The sequence below is a fragment of the Cyphomyrmex costatus genome, unplaced genomic scaffold, assembly GCF_001594065.2.
Source record: "Cyphomyrmex costatus isolate MS0001 unplaced genomic scaffold, Ccosl1.0 scaffold344, whole genome shotgun sequence".
Classification (NCBI taxonomy): Eukaryota; Metazoa; Arthropoda; class Insecta; order Hymenoptera; family Formicidae; genus Cyphomyrmex; species Cyphomyrmex costatus.
Window position 1 is genome coordinate 1,105,167 of NW_017277600.1, and position 17,427 is coordinate 1,122,593.

The 17,427-nt window shown below is 29.9% G+C and overlaps 3 protein-coding genes across 3 annotated transcripts; all 3 read left to right on the forward strand.

The window, feature by feature from the left end:
* The first annotated feature begins 58 nt into the window (after positions 1–58).
* Positions 59–2,428, forward strand: LOC108776179 (uncharacterized). Its single transcript, XM_018542709.1, has 5 exons — positions 59–84; positions 194–231; positions 1,497–1,631; positions 1,724–1,814; positions 2,379–2,428. The coding sequence occupies exons 1-5, from the start codon at positions 63–65 to the stop codon at positions 2,426–2,428; spliced, it is 336 nt and encodes a 111-aa protein (XP_018398211.1). The 5' UTR covers positions 59–62.
* A 5,344-nt stretch (positions 2,429–7,772) lies between these two features.
* Positions 7,773–9,911, forward strand: LOC108776180 (uncharacterized). Its single transcript, XM_018542710.1, has 5 exons — positions 7,773–7,879; positions 7,984–8,018; positions 8,393–8,572; positions 8,663–8,725; positions 9,906–9,911. The coding sequence occupies exons 1-5, from the start codon at positions 7,858–7,860 to the stop codon at positions 9,909–9,911; spliced, it is 306 nt and encodes a 101-aa protein (XP_018398212.1). The 5' UTR covers positions 7,773–7,857.
* A 3,503-nt stretch (positions 9,912–13,414) lies between these two features.
* On the forward strand, positions 13,415–14,992 carry LOC108776181 (thrombin inhibitor rhodniin-like). Its single transcript, XM_018542711.1, has 5 exons — positions 13,415–13,520; positions 13,628–13,665; positions 14,061–14,195; positions 14,285–14,375; positions 14,943–14,992. Exons 1-5 carry the CDS (start codon positions 13,499–13,501, stop codon positions 14,990–14,992), a joined length of 336 nt encoding a protein of 111 aa, XP_018398213.1. The 5' UTR covers positions 13,415–13,498.
* The last annotated feature ends 2,435 nt before the right edge of the window (positions 14,993–17,427 follow it).

Below are 17,427 nucleotides of genomic sequence, written 5' to 3' on the forward strand. Positions count from 1 at the left end.
ATATATAAAATATCTTATAACATCGATAATTGGCGGTCTTTGATCAGGCAAACTTTAACAAAATGTTATTTTTCATATTGCTGAGTAAGACAATTAATTCAAACATTTCATGCATGATGCGAAGTGTTTATACTTCAATTAATTGATTCTACAACAATACTTCCATTATATGTTGTATTAATAATTCTTACAGTTGCTGCAATGCCGATTCTTATCATTGCGAATCAACAAGTAAGTAAATATTCTATGCAATCTCTAGAAGATGGATCAATATTTAAATGATTCGAGACATTTGAATATGTTGTAACGTCAAAAAATATAATCATCAAATCAATAAGAAATAGACTTTCGAAAATTTCAAATAACAAGAATAAAAGAATGAGAGTACACTCGCTGTTGTTGGTGCGATAAAATATAAGATATATTATAATAAAAATGAGAACAAAAAAATAAATACAATATTAGACGTTTCGGCCTGCAACGGGGCCATTTTCAGTAGTAGAATCGCAAAAATATCAACAAAAAAGTTAGATCTCTTTTTACTTCGATATTTTTCATGTGCGTTGATTGATTGTTTATATATCGATTGTTTTCTATGATTGTTGCGCTTGCACCCTCGTCTTTCTAACAACATTATCCTATTTCTATTATCGATGTTTACTTCCAGATAATCGATTTACTTCTCACCGTTGGTACTTATTTAAAATCTTATTTCACTTATGTTCTGATCACCATAATGTCAACGTCTAATTTTTATTTTTGACCAATATTTTACACATTTTTGACACTGACAGTTTTTAATTAACTATATAGTTGTTCGGATCGTTGTCATTATACCATGGATGTGGAGTTTTCTCTTTCTTTACTGTCTTCAATCACATATTGTACATTGCTTGTTTTACTTGTTACTTAGAATTTGCATCCTTTCAATTACACATGACGTACCATGTACAAACCATGTGGACTTGATTGATGACGGTGAGAGTGATCATTGTTCCATCCACCCATGGCTTTTTTGATATTTTTGCGATTCTACTACTGAAGATGGCCAGGTTGCAGCCCGAAACGTCTAGTATTGTATTTATTTCTTTGTTCTCATTTTTATTATAATATATCTTATATTTTATTGCACCAACAGCGAGTGTACTCTCATTTAACCCCTTTTACTCTTGTTATTTGAAATATAATCATATTCTATACTGAACGTAATAAACTATGATATATGTATATCATATATCATTATAGTTTATATCAGGTATATCATCATATTCATGGATCATTTGAAAGTTTAATAATTTATATGTTCTGTATTCAACGATGATATTTTTATTTTAACCTTTTATATAAAAAAAATTGTAATAAAAAGTTTGCATATATACTACTATATGTTTAATTTTAATATTTATTTTAGTGTTCTGAATCCAATATCGTAATATTTTTGAAGAAAAATCGGAGTCTAATATTTAAAAGTGTAATTTACGCTATAAACGTTATAGAATTCGGATGATGCAGTGGAGATAGATAACAGTCCAATGGCTTATAGGCAATTCAATGGAAAAGAAGGTCAAGTTATATGCCATCCAATCTGTAACTGCCATGAGCAATTCGATGAATGCCTGGGGACCTGCGCTGTATAACTATAACTTTTTATTAAACATTTTTTACATCTCTTTCTGAAAAATAATTTAATATTAAACTTATTATAACGGCATTCATTTAATAGGCAATAGCACTTCACGATCCTGTTTGTGGTACGGACGGAGTTACTTATGATAATTTAGGACATCTAGCATGCGCGCAATGTTGTGGGAAAGGTGAGATTCTTCATTAAAATTTTATTATATTTAGCTCTTACCTTTTATATGAAAATTACATGCGTGGCAATAACATATATCAAGCTTTCTATTAATGTAATAATGATCTCAAAAACGTTTTTAAATTATCACTACGACAATGAAACTGGTTTTAATTTTTTTCAACAAAATAAAGAGGTCCTTTCAACTCAAATTTATTATTATAATTATTGCTTAAATTTTCGAAGTTATATTAATTTTATTTTTGAAACAATTAAATTGATGAAGAGAGACTAATATCTAAATTAAAAATAAAGAGAATTAAGATTACAAAAAAAGTTCTATTCTACACACAAGATGGATGGAGAACCTGCATTCTTCAAATATTCTCAATTCCGGTATTATAATAAAAAATACATTAGCAAATATTAATTTAGCAATCATATTTACGCATTTAAGAATATTTGCACTAAAAAGTAGACAAAGTGATAAAAATATCTTATATATAATGAGGGCATAAGACAACTATTAAAATTATAAACCATGTACTTAAATTACTCAACATTCACTACTTTATGTTTACAGATGTAACAATGGAACATTCTGGAATGTGTATAGAAAGTGCAACTGAATAATTTATAGTCTTTATTGTAATACAATTTGTCATAATAAATGTTTTAATAAACGTTAACAAATGTAAGAAATGTAATCATACCGGAGTAAAAATTTTTTGTATATAACCATACATAAACATATATAACTATATATAACTTATATATATAATTGTATCCAATTATATATGATTTGATACATGTTCACATATAATTATATATGATTCGATACATGGTCATATATGGGTTCATATACCATCACATATAATTTTATACATGAATATTTAATATTTCCATTGAACAGATATATCATATTTATACAGATGTTGACATATACAGATTTGTAGGTCGATCATCCGAAGTACAATAGTTCCCGTACGATTGTTAAGGTTAAGCATGCGAGGTCGTGGTATGTCTTCGAATGGGTGACAGTTTGGGAAGCATCATGAAAAAAAATTAATTCTCGAATTTAGAGGAAAATTTTTTTTCATATATGGCCATATATAGTCATATACAATCATTGTTCGGGCGAAGGCTATTATCTGCGGAGTGGCCGGGGTCTGTCTGGAGCACGTTGCGTGGGTGGCTACGCTCACCGCGCATAGCGACGGGCGCATCGTCTTTTGAACGTGCTTTTGTTTATAACAAATCTGTTAGCAACGACGGTGGCCTGAGATCCTTGATTAAAAAGGTCTATTTCTCCTTGGTGAAAAATCTATTTGGTAAAGACGAAAGAGCCATCACAAATACATCTATCCACCAGTTTTAAGTAGATAGCTCACGAGAGATCTCAGATTTGAAAGTAAGAGAGGAAATGAGCCTCTAATTAATTATTATGCAACGAGATTATTCGTTCGCCATTTCGCCATACGCGGCTACTTGTTCCCTTTTCTCTCTCTCTCTCTCTCTTTCTCTCTCGATCTCTCTAAGATGCTCGAAGACGGCTCGAGCGATGAGAAATCACAATTTTGATGAGTCCGATGACGGTCGCGGGCTCGCGTCATGACGCCTCATCTCGCGTTCACATAACGTGTCGCATAAAGGCACCTGACGACAGTCTCAGGCGGTATCCGGCCAACACCGATGCCTACGGAGCTCGATACACGGACTACACGGTTCGAGCGTGGCCCGCTGTCTCACTCTAACTCACGGGGCTCGATATACGGTTCGAGTGTGACTCGCTATCTAATTTTCTTTCACACTCTAGTTTACGGAATTTGAATTACTGTTGGAGCGATGCCTCTCTTCATGATTATCACTATACGTAGCGTTCTTGACAAGTGCGAGCAATAAGTGCGAGCTAATTTCAATGTACAATTTACAAATGTTAATTACGCAAAGCAGACCGCTGGCCATTATTTCCTGTATTCAATGTTAATTACAATAAATTTCGTTATAAATATATGATGTCTTCTGCCTTCGGAGCGTGTTCCCGCCACCCAAATTTACTGCGAGCGTTCTTAAACGAACAATCATATACAGCCGCATAGTGTATGTGTGGTTATATACTAAGATATATGGCCATATATAGTCATATACAATCATATATAGCGGCATATGTAGTCATGTATGCTCATGTATAGTCATATAGAGACAAATATCATATATGATTATACATAACAATTCATATACATATAATCATATATAAAATTTTTACTCGGGTATTTAAACAATCTGTAATTTATGTATGTACGATATACGTATTAAATATATTTATCTACTTTGTAATAGAAAACAATAGTTTATTAGTTTTTATTTTAATCTTCTTACTTAAAAATGGTTTTAGAATTAATATTATCAATCTTAAATAAATTATGTAAATGTGCTTTTATGGTATTTAAATTGTTAATGTAGATATATGTATCTAATTGTACATCTCATATAAAGTGTTTAAAACTATCCGCACTATAAACATATATACCGTTTAAACAAGGCTTTGCTCCTTATATATGTACCATAGATCATAGGCCTGGTAACTACAGCGAAGTATTCCAACTATTTTAAGACTAATTGTGCTGTCAAAATGCAGTAGGCAGAGCAATTTCTTTAAATAACTGACAATATACGCAAACGCTCGGCATACGAAACACCATCGTTGTTGCTGGCACATTTCTTCTAAAAAAAACACAATGATTGAGTGAATCGAATTTCTTACAGAAACGGTCGAAGCCGGAAAGACAAAGAATACTTATTTTCTATACATCGAATAAAACTATTCTGTAACAGTTAACATGAGTTTCGTTACTATTCTAAAATCGTTGCGCAATTTTTTTATTTTTTACTAAAAGAAAGTTGCACAACGACGTCATAATGATAAGAAAACTTGCGTTACAAGTTAAATAATTGACCTGCAAGCCCTGTTACTGCACACCCAAGTATTGGCAATAATACGTTTCAAAATTCGGCGTAATCGTTTATTATAGCACGTACAAGTTAAATTCAAATGCAGCTAAATCTTACAATTTGTAGAAAGACAGATGAATTAATTTATTTATTGTTAGTTATTCTCAGACAGCATACTAATGTTTTAAAACTGTATTTAAAATGTACATGTTTGACGTTTTGGACATATTAAAAACATGCAGATTGAAAACAATTCCATGAATGAAATTACTCTAATATGTCACATTTTTTAAATATTTTAGCTCAAAAGTATTCAAAAGTTTCATTTTTAGTAACTTTAAGTTCAATTTTCTCAAATATCTGACATGTTATGTAGCAATTTTATTTTCGTATTCGTTTTTAATGATAAAAAATCAATAAGAATCATATCTCATCTAATTTGTGACTTACAAAGAAGTTTAAATTTATCACACAGAGAGTATATATTGTCTAAACCTAATATTTTGCATACGAAGTAAATCTAAAAGTAAATTTTTGTTACCGGAGGTAATAAATGTAAAATTCCTCGTGCGATCTTAAAAAAATTTTTACTTTGTCAAGTCAGCAAAAGCATCACGTTGCGAACAGACTTAGAACATTTTTGCATGACATGATCATTTTTTAAATGTCCAATGGATGTTTTGTGCTGTCTAGGTGTTATACTTATGTTGTAAAACTCATCCCGATATGTCGATGTGTGTGAGTTCTGTAAATTTTTAGTCTTCTTCCCTTATCGAGATTCAAGTCAAGTCTCAAGAATTTGACTGAGCTTTCAGTTTTTGAGACCAACCTTCAGCCGACGGGAAAAATCTGTAGTTTCTTGTGTGGGGTATTTATTAATTCCACTATCTAGTCATTGTATTGACATTATATTGTATGTTGGTGCTCTTTGGCACCCTTTTTTGAAAACCGGCCTCGAGTCCTCTCCTTAAGGGATGCTAGAGTTATCGATTCATTTCGTATTTCTCATGCCATTTCGTTTTTCTTATACAGAATAAAAATTCCTTTTCTCCAGAATAAAAAGAAAATCACAAATAAATGCGGAAAAGTATCAAACCGGTATGAGAATCCTCAAAAAATTGTAAATTACAGTCTTTTGTTACAATGTAAGTTTTCTTTCTTTACATATACAAGGTGTCTCACAACTACCGCATTTTTTAAAAGACGTATTTTTGAGATAATTTTATGATGAGAATTTTAAAATAAAAATATCGAGGCTATAATAATTCTTAAATTAATCGCAATTAAATTTCACTAATCAAGGAGCTGATATTTCGCGCACTCAGGCATGACGATATGACAAAAATGTTTACGAGACAAATGAACATAATTACGAATTTATCTTGACAAATGTACATACCGTAATATCTTGCTGTTGAATTGATTGATATTTCAGGATATATCTATTCCGATATTAATATTATGCATATAAATTATACAAACGTGTATATATATATATATATATATACACTGAAAAATTAAAAATATACAGATATTTTTTAAACAACTTTCTGAAAAATATTGCATGTTAACTGAGCCGTCATGGTATATCACCATTTGTCATATCGTCGTGCCTGAGCGGGTAAATGTCAGCTCAGTGATTAGTGAAATTGCGATTATTTTTAGACCTATTATAGCCCCAACGTTTTTGTATTAAGATGTCATAAAATAATCTCAAAATACGTCCTTTAAGAAAAAATGCGGTAGTTGTGAGACACCCTGTATAAAAACGAATGCAAGCATATATTCAAACGAAAAATACTTTCCTATATTTGATTAATTTACAAGAGTATTATGAGACCTTCAAATTATGATTTTGAAGCTTACAAGACAAATGGCAGGAGAAATACGATTAGAGTGTACAAAACCTCATACTCAAGCGATATATGAAATATAACAAAATAAGAAATGTACGTAACGTTTTACTTAATGTATAATACGTAAATATTTTTTGATATATGTAATACTTTAATTGTAATTAAAAATTTGTTATATCGATAATATTGGCGGATCCAGCATCACCTTAAAAGGATCCTAAAGTTGTCTGGATTATCGACTAAACCATATAATTTTATAAATACTTTTTTTTATCATTCACAAATTCGAAAATACTTTCCAAGAATTAAAGTATATCTACGTATTAATACCTGCCTATGAGCTGAGGTTGAATCTATGCTGAAAACGACAAAAAATTTCGAAATTGAGTTCCACTTTATCATTTCTTAGTTCATATGGCGCTCCAAAGCTGTCACGTCGTTACACATCGTGACAACGTTTACTTCATATAGAAGCTATACGATCTGTAGTTACAAAATAGTAATCCACAAGCAAGTAGTTGGTATGAAGAAACAGCGTCGGGTTCCTAAAATTGGATTTATGCCTGTTTCTACCAATGCAGATTAAGTTTAATCTCGGTTTAACTTAATTACTATTAATCTTTTTTTAATTTTTAGAATTAGAAAAAAACGAAGAGCAAATTGAACCGAGATTAAAGTTAATCTGCATTGGTGGAAATGGGCATTAGATGTTTAATTAAAACGTACTTACGATACGAAAATTTATGTGTATGTGTAGCATGCGTGAGTGAGATATTGATGTAGTGATGTGTCAGTGACACGTAACCATCTATGTGTAAGTGTTATTTCCAACATGACTAATCGTCTTTAGGATTCCCTTAAAAAGCCATAATTATTAACATAGCGTAAATATTAAAAAAATTTTTCCATATTGTTTGTGTTATACATATATGTACATTAAAATTCCTTTCAACATTTCAAGGTCTGCTATTGTTACACACACACGCCCACGCACTTACACACACACACACACACACACAAAGTTTGAAAATTAGTAATAAGTAGTTTGCCATGTATATTGAGCTATTTTTTTGTTTACCATACGCTTATACATTTTATGAATATAACTACCAATTAACAATTCTATAAAAAGGAGTGCAACATGATATTGCCAAACAGTATAACGTCGAACATCTGTTCACGTTAGATTATAACGTACGAAATATCTTATAACATCGATAACTGGCTGCCGTTGATCAGGCAAATTTTAACAAAATGTTATTTTTCATGTTGCTGAGTAAGACAATTATTTCAAACATTTCATGCGTGATGCGAACTGTTTATGCATCAATTAATTGATTCTATATCAATATTTCTATGTTGTACTAATAATTCTTACAGTTGCTGCAATGCCGATACTTATCGCGAATCAAGAAGTAAGTAAATATTCTATGCGACTTCAGGAAAGACAAATAGATCAATATTTAAGTGATTTAAGCCATTTGAATATGTTGTAACATCAAAAAATATAATATCGTATTCTATACTAAATGTAATAAACTATGACGCAGGTCGCAGGCATATCATTATATTCATGGATTATTTCTGTTTTAATAATTAATATTTTTTGTATACAACGATGATATATTTATTTTAACCTTTTATGTAAAAAAAATTGTAATGAAAAGTTTGCATATATACTGTGTTTAATTTTAATATTTTAGTGTTCTGAAACCAACATCGTAATATTTTTGAAGAAAAATCGGGAGTTTAATATTTGAAAGTTTGATTCGCATGATAAACGTTATAGTTACCTCTCCCACTACCTCTTCCAATACCTCTGGGTCATATCAGTCCAATGTTACGTGCAATTCAATGGGGAGTCCAGGCTCATGAACAATTCAATGAAGAGGAAAGTGAAATTCCAACCCGTGAATCTGGAATGAGTTACCAACCTGCACTATTCGAAGAATGCATGGGAAACTGCGGCGTATAACTATAATTATTTTATTCAAAATCTTTTGAATCTCTTTCTAAAAAATAATTTAATATTAAACTTATAATCGCATTCTTTTAACAGTCAGCAGCTGTTTATAATGATTTGAAAGACATTTTTTGGTTTATCACTAGAGCAGTCAAATTGGTTGCTTTAATGTCTTTCAACAGGACAAAGATATCCTTTCTTTTTTATTATAACTCATCTCTATTATAATATTATTATAATTATAATGAAAGATAATAATAATTGACTCGTATGATTTAAAAATCGAGGAAAGTGTAAAGTGTAAAGCCTAATCGAGTCTTGAAAACAAGATGTTAATGTTTATTATATTGTGTGAAATTTATATACTGCGTATGTAGTCCCCCCGCGACGCTGATGGATTTTCAGCATTGACGCATACATATTCACTACCGCAGTAATATCACTTTAGTTAAATTGAGAATCAATTTAACCACTTTTTGATGCCTATAGCATCTTATTAGATCTTAATAATATGTTGGAAGACATATATTAAAATTTAATAATAAATTAATAATTTAAACTCAGAGAAGCTGAGATTGTGAAGAATATCACGAGTTGGCGTTTCGTCCCGGCTTCCACTACTGGACTCATCAGTAAGGTAATGTAGTGGGAGCCTACCTTAGACGCCTGGAAAGATGTTAGAAAGAAGTTCTATATAAACAATTACACATGTAATCAAGCACTTGCGAGAAATGGCATGAGTAACTATAGACCTCTGTTGGCTAGTCGACGAAGTGATTTTATTATAATTAATTTATTACAATTATTATAATTATTGCTTAAATCATCAAAGTTACATTATTTATATTTTTGATACAATTAAATTGATAAAGAGATACTAATATGTAAATTAAAAATAAAGTAATTTAAGATTATAAGAAAAGTTTCTATTTTACACAAAGGATGAATGGAGAACCATTCTTCCAATATTCTCAATACCGGCATGAATACATTAGTAAATATTAATTTACCAATTATATTTACGCATATAATAATATCTGCATTAAAAAATATATAAAATGATAAAAAAATCTTATATACCTATAATCAGAACATAAGACATTTAATGTTATTGCCCAGTGAGAAATGACAATGGAATCTCGACATCGAATTGATACCGAATCGATGATATCATCAAATCCACGTCGATTCCATTGTCGTTTCTCACTGGGTGATCAACTTAACTCACCATGTAGACATCATCAAATCCACGTCGATTCCATTGTCGTTTCTCACTGGGTGATCAACTTAACTCACCATGTACTTAAATTACTCAACATTCAATATTTTATGTTTACAGATTTAACAATGAAACATCCTGGAATGTGTCAAGAATGTGCAACAGAATAATATATGGTTTTCATTGAAATACAATTTGTCATAACAAATGTTTTAATAAAAATTGACAAATGTAAGAAAAATAAACATATTTAAACTGTCTATAATGCATGTAATATAAACACGAATTAAAAACATATAGGTAGTAAACTTAGTTTTCTCGGTTTTTTGCTTAAAAAAACTAATTCACTCGATATCAAAAGCAAAAATACGTCAATCAAAGTATTTACTCTCGTTAGCTATATATTTTTCCCATCTTTTGGGCAATAAGTGGATTCTGTGATGATAAAACGATTGATCCTTTAAAGCAACCCATTCGTCCATTCATTTTCGCACATCCTCGTAATTTCTAAAGTGTATATTCACCAAGCCATGTTTCATTGATCGAAACAAGTAATAGTCTGAAAGAGCTAAGTCTGGTGAATACGCTGAGTATGGAAGAATTTCCCACTCAAGCTTCATCAGTGTTTCCTTGACGGCTTTTGCATGAACGTGTGGTCGAGCGCTGTCGTGCAAAAACATAACTTTGCGTCGATTGCTGGCTACTGCTGGCGTTTTTTCTAACAATGCTTTATTCAGACAGTTCAATTGTAATTGATATAGATCGCCCGTGATACTTTCGTTTGAATAGCTCTTAGTAAATGACGCCTGGCATATCACATCAAATGCAGAACATTGTTTTGTGGCCATGGATATTTCGCTTTCGTGTAGATGTTGATGGTTGACTGGGATTCACCAATGACATTTTGCGTCTGGGATTGTCAAAATATATTCACTTTTTGTAGCCGCGCGATCACAGAAAACTGTTTTTTCTATCTGGAGAGCAGAGAAATAGAGATGTTTAAGCGATTTGCAATGGCATTTTCGGTTAAGTTGTGTGGTACCCATTTTTCTTCCTTTTGAATCTTTCCCGTTGCATGTAGACGTCTGGAAAGCCATCGGAGTAACGTTTAATGCTGCAGACAATTGTTGGAGCGTTTGAGCTGAGTTTTCGTCCAATAATGTTTGCAATTCGTGACATTTTCAAACTTTTTCGGTTGAAAATATAAGTACTAAGATAACGCTTGTTATGTTTTAAAAACGACAAATTAAGATATTGAATTTCGGTATTATAAACAAGCAAACGATGTAAAACAGTTGACAAACTTTATTATAATCACAATTTATTATTTCACAATTTTAAATTTAAAGCAAAACGTTTCGACTCTTACTGTAGTCTTCTTCAGTCTCAATAATATATACAAAAAACATTAATATAAATATAACAATTTAAAACAATAATTATAAAATATAAAGTCAATAAGTCAATGTTCTCTCTTAGAACATTGACTTTCTCTCTTTTTCGGTTGACCTGAGCATTGTTTATCATTCACATCATAATCATCACTTTTAAATCGCTGAAACCATTCTTGTCATGTCCTTTCCGATGGAGCATATGCTTCGACAAGCAATTTATGAGCAGCAGCTTGCAGTTTTTTTCAAATCAAAATAATGAAGCAATAAATGTCGAAAAAACAATTAATTACATTTCAAATTCTTTTAATAAAAAAAATAGCACTGTTCGCTTAAATGAATCTTTTCGCACAAAATTTTGTTGACAATTGTCTAATCTCTAAATTGCAGCCAGTTTCAGATGTAAAATTACATCTACAACTAGTATCATCTAAAAACAACAAAAATATGATATTGTGAAGTCGGTATTATAAACAAGCACAAAATAAGATGTACAATCTTTATTAAATAATATGATTAATCAATTACGAAACGTTTCGACTCATACAGAAGTACTCTTCAGTCATATATAAATTTTGAAATAACATTAAACATTAAATATATGGAAATCCGTCTAATAGTCATGTTTATAGTCAAGTCGTTAGTGAAAGAAAATCATCTTTTAAAATAATATCCGCATCATGATTCAACGGTAACGTTACAACTTTAAATTGATAAATATTAGAAAAGAATAAAATAACTTAAAGATGGTGTATAGAACTTACGGAAATTTCAGAAGCTCTAGGTATAATTTTTTTCTTCCAATTAAAATGATATAGTCAAGTTATAGATGTTCTATGTATAACAGTTGTCACAAGAATAAAGGCAAAATGATTTGGTTGTCGAAATGTCAAAACTTGTTTGTTATTAAGAAGTATCATCTAAATGTGAACTGCGAAAACTAAGTTTAGCACCTAATATTTATCTGTTTTGTAATGCAAAAAAACAATAGTTTATTAGTTTTTTATTTTATCATTTTTACTTTGAATAGTTTTCGAATTAATATTATCAATCTCAAATAAATTATGTAAATGTGCTTTATGGTACTAGTTTATTTATCAGATAAAGTAGTACAGCTTCAAGGAGGACATAAGACAGTGCCACTAATTTGACCTTTAATAATTGTACGAATATTATATAAAGATTACTTTTAATTTCTTAAATGAAACATCTTATTTTTCATTATTTGTATTGTATAAATTACCTCAAGAGCTTTCCAACTCTCTATAATAAATTTTTTCATTTAACACTTTTCGAGTTATAAAGCTCAAGGCTAATTCTATGTTTGTCTCTGTTTGTCTCTTGTCTTTTTGACCAAGAGGACAAAAGGCAAACAACAAAAAACAGGAAACAAAAAGTACAATGTAGAATGAGTTTAAAAGTTACAGTACCGCTGACATTAACATTATCCAAGGTGTTCAATGGACGGATAAAGCTTCTTGCATGTTATTTTGGATGAAAATTCATTTTTATGTGTGTGTGTTAAATGAATTTTTATATAAATTAATTTTTATATAAAGTGAATTTTTTATGCAAAAATGAAAATAATAGTTACAACCTCCATTGATAAATATTATTCAGACCAAGATCCAGAACAACTTTTAAGAAGTTTTAACCGTCCGCTGCATACCTTAGCTAATGTTAATGCCAGCGTTACAGTAACTTTCAAGCCTTATAACTCAAAAAGTATTTAACGAAAAAATATTTTATTATAGTGTTTTGGAAAGTTTTCGAGATAATCTACAAGAAAATAGAATAAAAAATAGGACTTTCCATTTAAGAAATGAATAGTGATCTTTATGAAGCATTCATCCAATTATTCAAGATTAAATTAATAGCACTGTCTTATGTCCCCGTCGAAACTACATAACTATTGTCTGAAACATTTTTTCGTATCTTCTACATTTTTTGAGATATTTGCCTGGGGCGATAAAAATGATATACACTATGTACACACACACACACACACACACACCCACGCACGCACGCACGCACGCACGCACACACACACACACACACACACACACACACACACACACACAAAGTTTGAACATTAGCATGTAATGAATATTGTATCGTTAAATTGAGCAATTTTTTTTTTACCATACTTAACATGTTTTACGAATATAATTACCGATTGGCAATTGGTTCTATAAAAGAGAGTGCAACATTATTTTGCAAACAGTAGAACGTCAAACTTCTTTTTACGATACATTAGATATATAAAATATCTCATAACATTGATATCTGGCGGTCTTATTTGATCAGGTCAACTTTAACAAAATGTTATTTTTCATGTTGCTAAGTAAGAAAATTAATTCAAACATTTCATGCATGTTGCAAATTGTTTATGCATAAATTAATTGATTCTATAACAATATTTCCATTATATTGTATTTATAATTCTTACAGTTGCTGCAACGCAAATTCTTATCATCGCAAATGAACAAGTAAGTAAACATTCTATGCGATCTCTCGAAGACTAATGGATCAATATTTAAATGATTCGAGACATTCGAATGTGTTGTAACGTGAAAAATATAATCATATTCTATACTAAATGTAATAAACTATGATATACCTATAACATATATCATAGTTTATATCAGGTATATCATCATATTCATGGATCGTTTGAAAGTTTAATAATTAATGTATTCTGTATTCAACGATGATATTTTTATTTTTACCTTTTATGTAAAAAAAATTGTAATAAAAAGTTTGCATACATACTATGTTTAATAATAATATTTATTTTAATGTTCTGCATCCAATATCGTAATATTTTTGAAAACAAATCGGAGTCTAATATTTAATAGTGCAATTTGCGCTATAAACGTTATAGAATTTGGTAGATGCAGTGGAGATAGATAACAGTCCAATGGCTTATGGGCAATTCAGTGGAAAAGAAGATGAAGTTACATCCCATCCAATCTGTAACTGCAATGAGCAATTCGATGAATGCATGGAGACTTGCGATGTATAACTATAATCTTTTATTAAACATTTTTTACATCTTTTTCTGAAAAAAAATTTAATATTAAACTTATAACGGCATTTATTTAATAGACAATAGAAATTTACGATCCTGTTTGTGGTACGGACGGAGTTACTTATGATAATTCAGGACTTCTAGCATGCGCGCAATGTTGTAGGAAAGGTGAGATTCTTTATTAAAATTTTATTAAATTTGGCTCTTATCTTTGATATTAAAGTTACATGGGTGACAATAACATATACCATGCTTTCTATTAATGTAATAATGATCTCAAAGACATTTTTAATGTATCACTGCACAATAAAATTGGTTTTAACTTTTTTCAACAAAACGAAGAGGTCCTGTTAACTCAAGTTTATTATTATAATTATTGCTTAAATTTTCGAAGTTATATTAATTTTATTTTTGAAATAATTAAATTGATGAAAAAACACTAATAAGTAAATAAAAATAAAGAGAATTTATATTATAGTAAAAGTTTCTATTTTACACAAGATGGATGGAACCTTCATTCTTTCAAATATTCTCAATTCCGGCATTAATAAATAATACATTTTCAAATATTAATGTACTATTCATATTTACGCATTAAAGAATATTTGCACTAAAAAGTATACAAATTAATAAAAATATCTTATATATAATCAGGGTATAAGACAACTATTGAAATTGCAAACCATGTACTTAAATTACTCAACTAACTCAACATTCAATATTTTATGTTTACAGATGTAACAATGGAACATCCTGGAATGTGTACAAAAAGTTCATCTGAATAATTTATAGTTTTTATTATAATAAAATTTGTCACATAATAAATGTTTTAATAAACGTTTACAAATGTAAGAAAAGTAATCATATTTAAACAATCTATAATTTATGTATGTACCATATACATATTAAATATATTTATCTGCTTTGTAATAGAAAATTTATTTTAATCTTTTTACTTTGAATGGTTTTAGAATTAATATTATCAATCTCTCTCTCCCAAATAAATTATGTAAATGTGCGTTTATGGTATTTAAATTGTTAATGTAGATATATGTATCTAATTGTACATCTCATACAGAGTGTTTAAAATTATCCACACTATAAACGTATATACCGTTTAACGAGGCTTTTGCTCCTTATATATATGTAGATCATAGGCCTGGTAACTACAGCGAAGTATTCCAATTATTTTAAGACTAATTGTGCTGACAAAATGCAGTAGGTCGAGCAATTTCTCTAAATAATTGACAATATACGTAAACGCTCGGCATAAGAAACACCATCGGTGTTGCTAGCACATTTCTTCTAAAAAAAAAGACACAATGATTGAGTGAATCGAATTTCTCACAAAAACGCCGAGCCGGAAATACAAAGAGATTACTTATTTTCTTTACATCGAATAAAACTATTCTGTAACAGTTAACGCGAGTTTCGCTACTGTTTAAAATCGTTCCGCAATTTTTTTTTATTTTTTGCTAAAAAAAGCTGCACATTGACGTCATAATGATAAGAAAACTTGCGTTACGAGTTAAATAATTGACCTGCAAGCCCTGTTACTGCACACTCAAGTATTGGCAATAATACGTTTCAAAATTCTGCGTAATCGTTTATTATAGCACGTACAAGTTAAATTCAAATGCAGCTAAATCTTACAATTTGTAGAAAGACAGATCAATTAATTTAAAAATTAATTAATACACTTATTTTATATAAATAAATTAATTTTAAAATCAATTAATTTATTTATTGTTAGTTATGCTCAGACAGCATACTAAAGTTTTAAAACTGTATTTAAAATGTACATATTTAACGTTTCGGACATTTTAAAAACATGCAGATTAGTTCCATAGATATTTTTAAAACGTTTTAAAAACATCCAATTTTATCATTTTGTACTTCTTAAAAATATTTATTTTAGGACATTTCACGCAATGGATTATAATAGGACTATAAATTAATATATTAAACAAATTTTAGACCACAATCCAGATTAAATGATTTTTCATAGATTTTTTTGTCGAAATTTTTTAACACAGTACAAATGTTCTAGAGACTTCTTTAAGAAGACCGTTGGATAAAGTGTGCTGTGTGAAAACAATTCCGTGAATGAAATTACTCTACCATGTCACATTTTTTAACTATTATAGCTCAAAAGTATTCAAAAGTTTCATTTTTAGTAACTTTAAGTTCAATTTTCTCAAATATCTGACATGTTATGTAGCAATTTCATTTTCGTATTCGTTTTTAATGATAAAAAATCAATAAGAATCATATCTCATCTAATTTGTGACTTACAAAGAAGTTTAAATTTATCACACAGAGAGTATATATTGTCTAAACCTAATATTTTGCATACGAAGTAAATCTAAAAGTAAATTTTTGTTACCGGAGGTAATAAATGTAAAATTCCTCGTGCGATCTTAAAAAAATTTTTACTTTGTCAAGTCAGCAAAAGCATCACGTTGCGAACAGACTGAGAACATTTTTGTATGACATGAACATTTTTTAAATCCAATGGATGTTATGTGCTGTCTAGGTGTTATATGGCACTTATGTTGTAAAACTCATTCCGATATGTCGATGTGTGTGTATGTTCTGTAAATTTTTAGTCTTATTCCCCTATTGAGACTCAAATCAAGTCACAAGAATTTGACTAAAGCTTTCAGTTTTTGAGACCAACCTTCAGCCGACGGGAAAAATCTGTAGTTTTTTGTGTGGGGTATTTATTAATTCCACTATCTAGTCATTGTACTGACATTATATTGTATGTTGGTGTTCTTTGGCACCCTTTTTTGAAAACCGGCCTCCAGTCCTCTCCTTGAGGGATGCTAGAGTTATCGATTCATTTCGTATTTCTCATGCCATTCCGTTTTTCTTATACAGAATAAAAATTCCTTTTCTCCAGAATAAAAAGAAAATCACAAATAAATGCGGAAAAGTATCAAACCGGTATGAGAATCCTCAAAAAATTGTAAATTACGGTCTTTTGTTACAATGTAAGTTTTCTTTCTTTACATATACATGGTGTCTCACAACTACCGCATTTCTTAAAAGACGTATTTTTGAGATAATTTTATGATGAGAATTTTAAAATAAAAATATCGAGGCTATAATAATTCTTAAATTAATCGCAATTAAATTTCATTAATCAAGGAGCTGATATTTCGCGCACTCAGGCATGACGATATGACAAAAATGTTTACGAGACAAATGAACATAA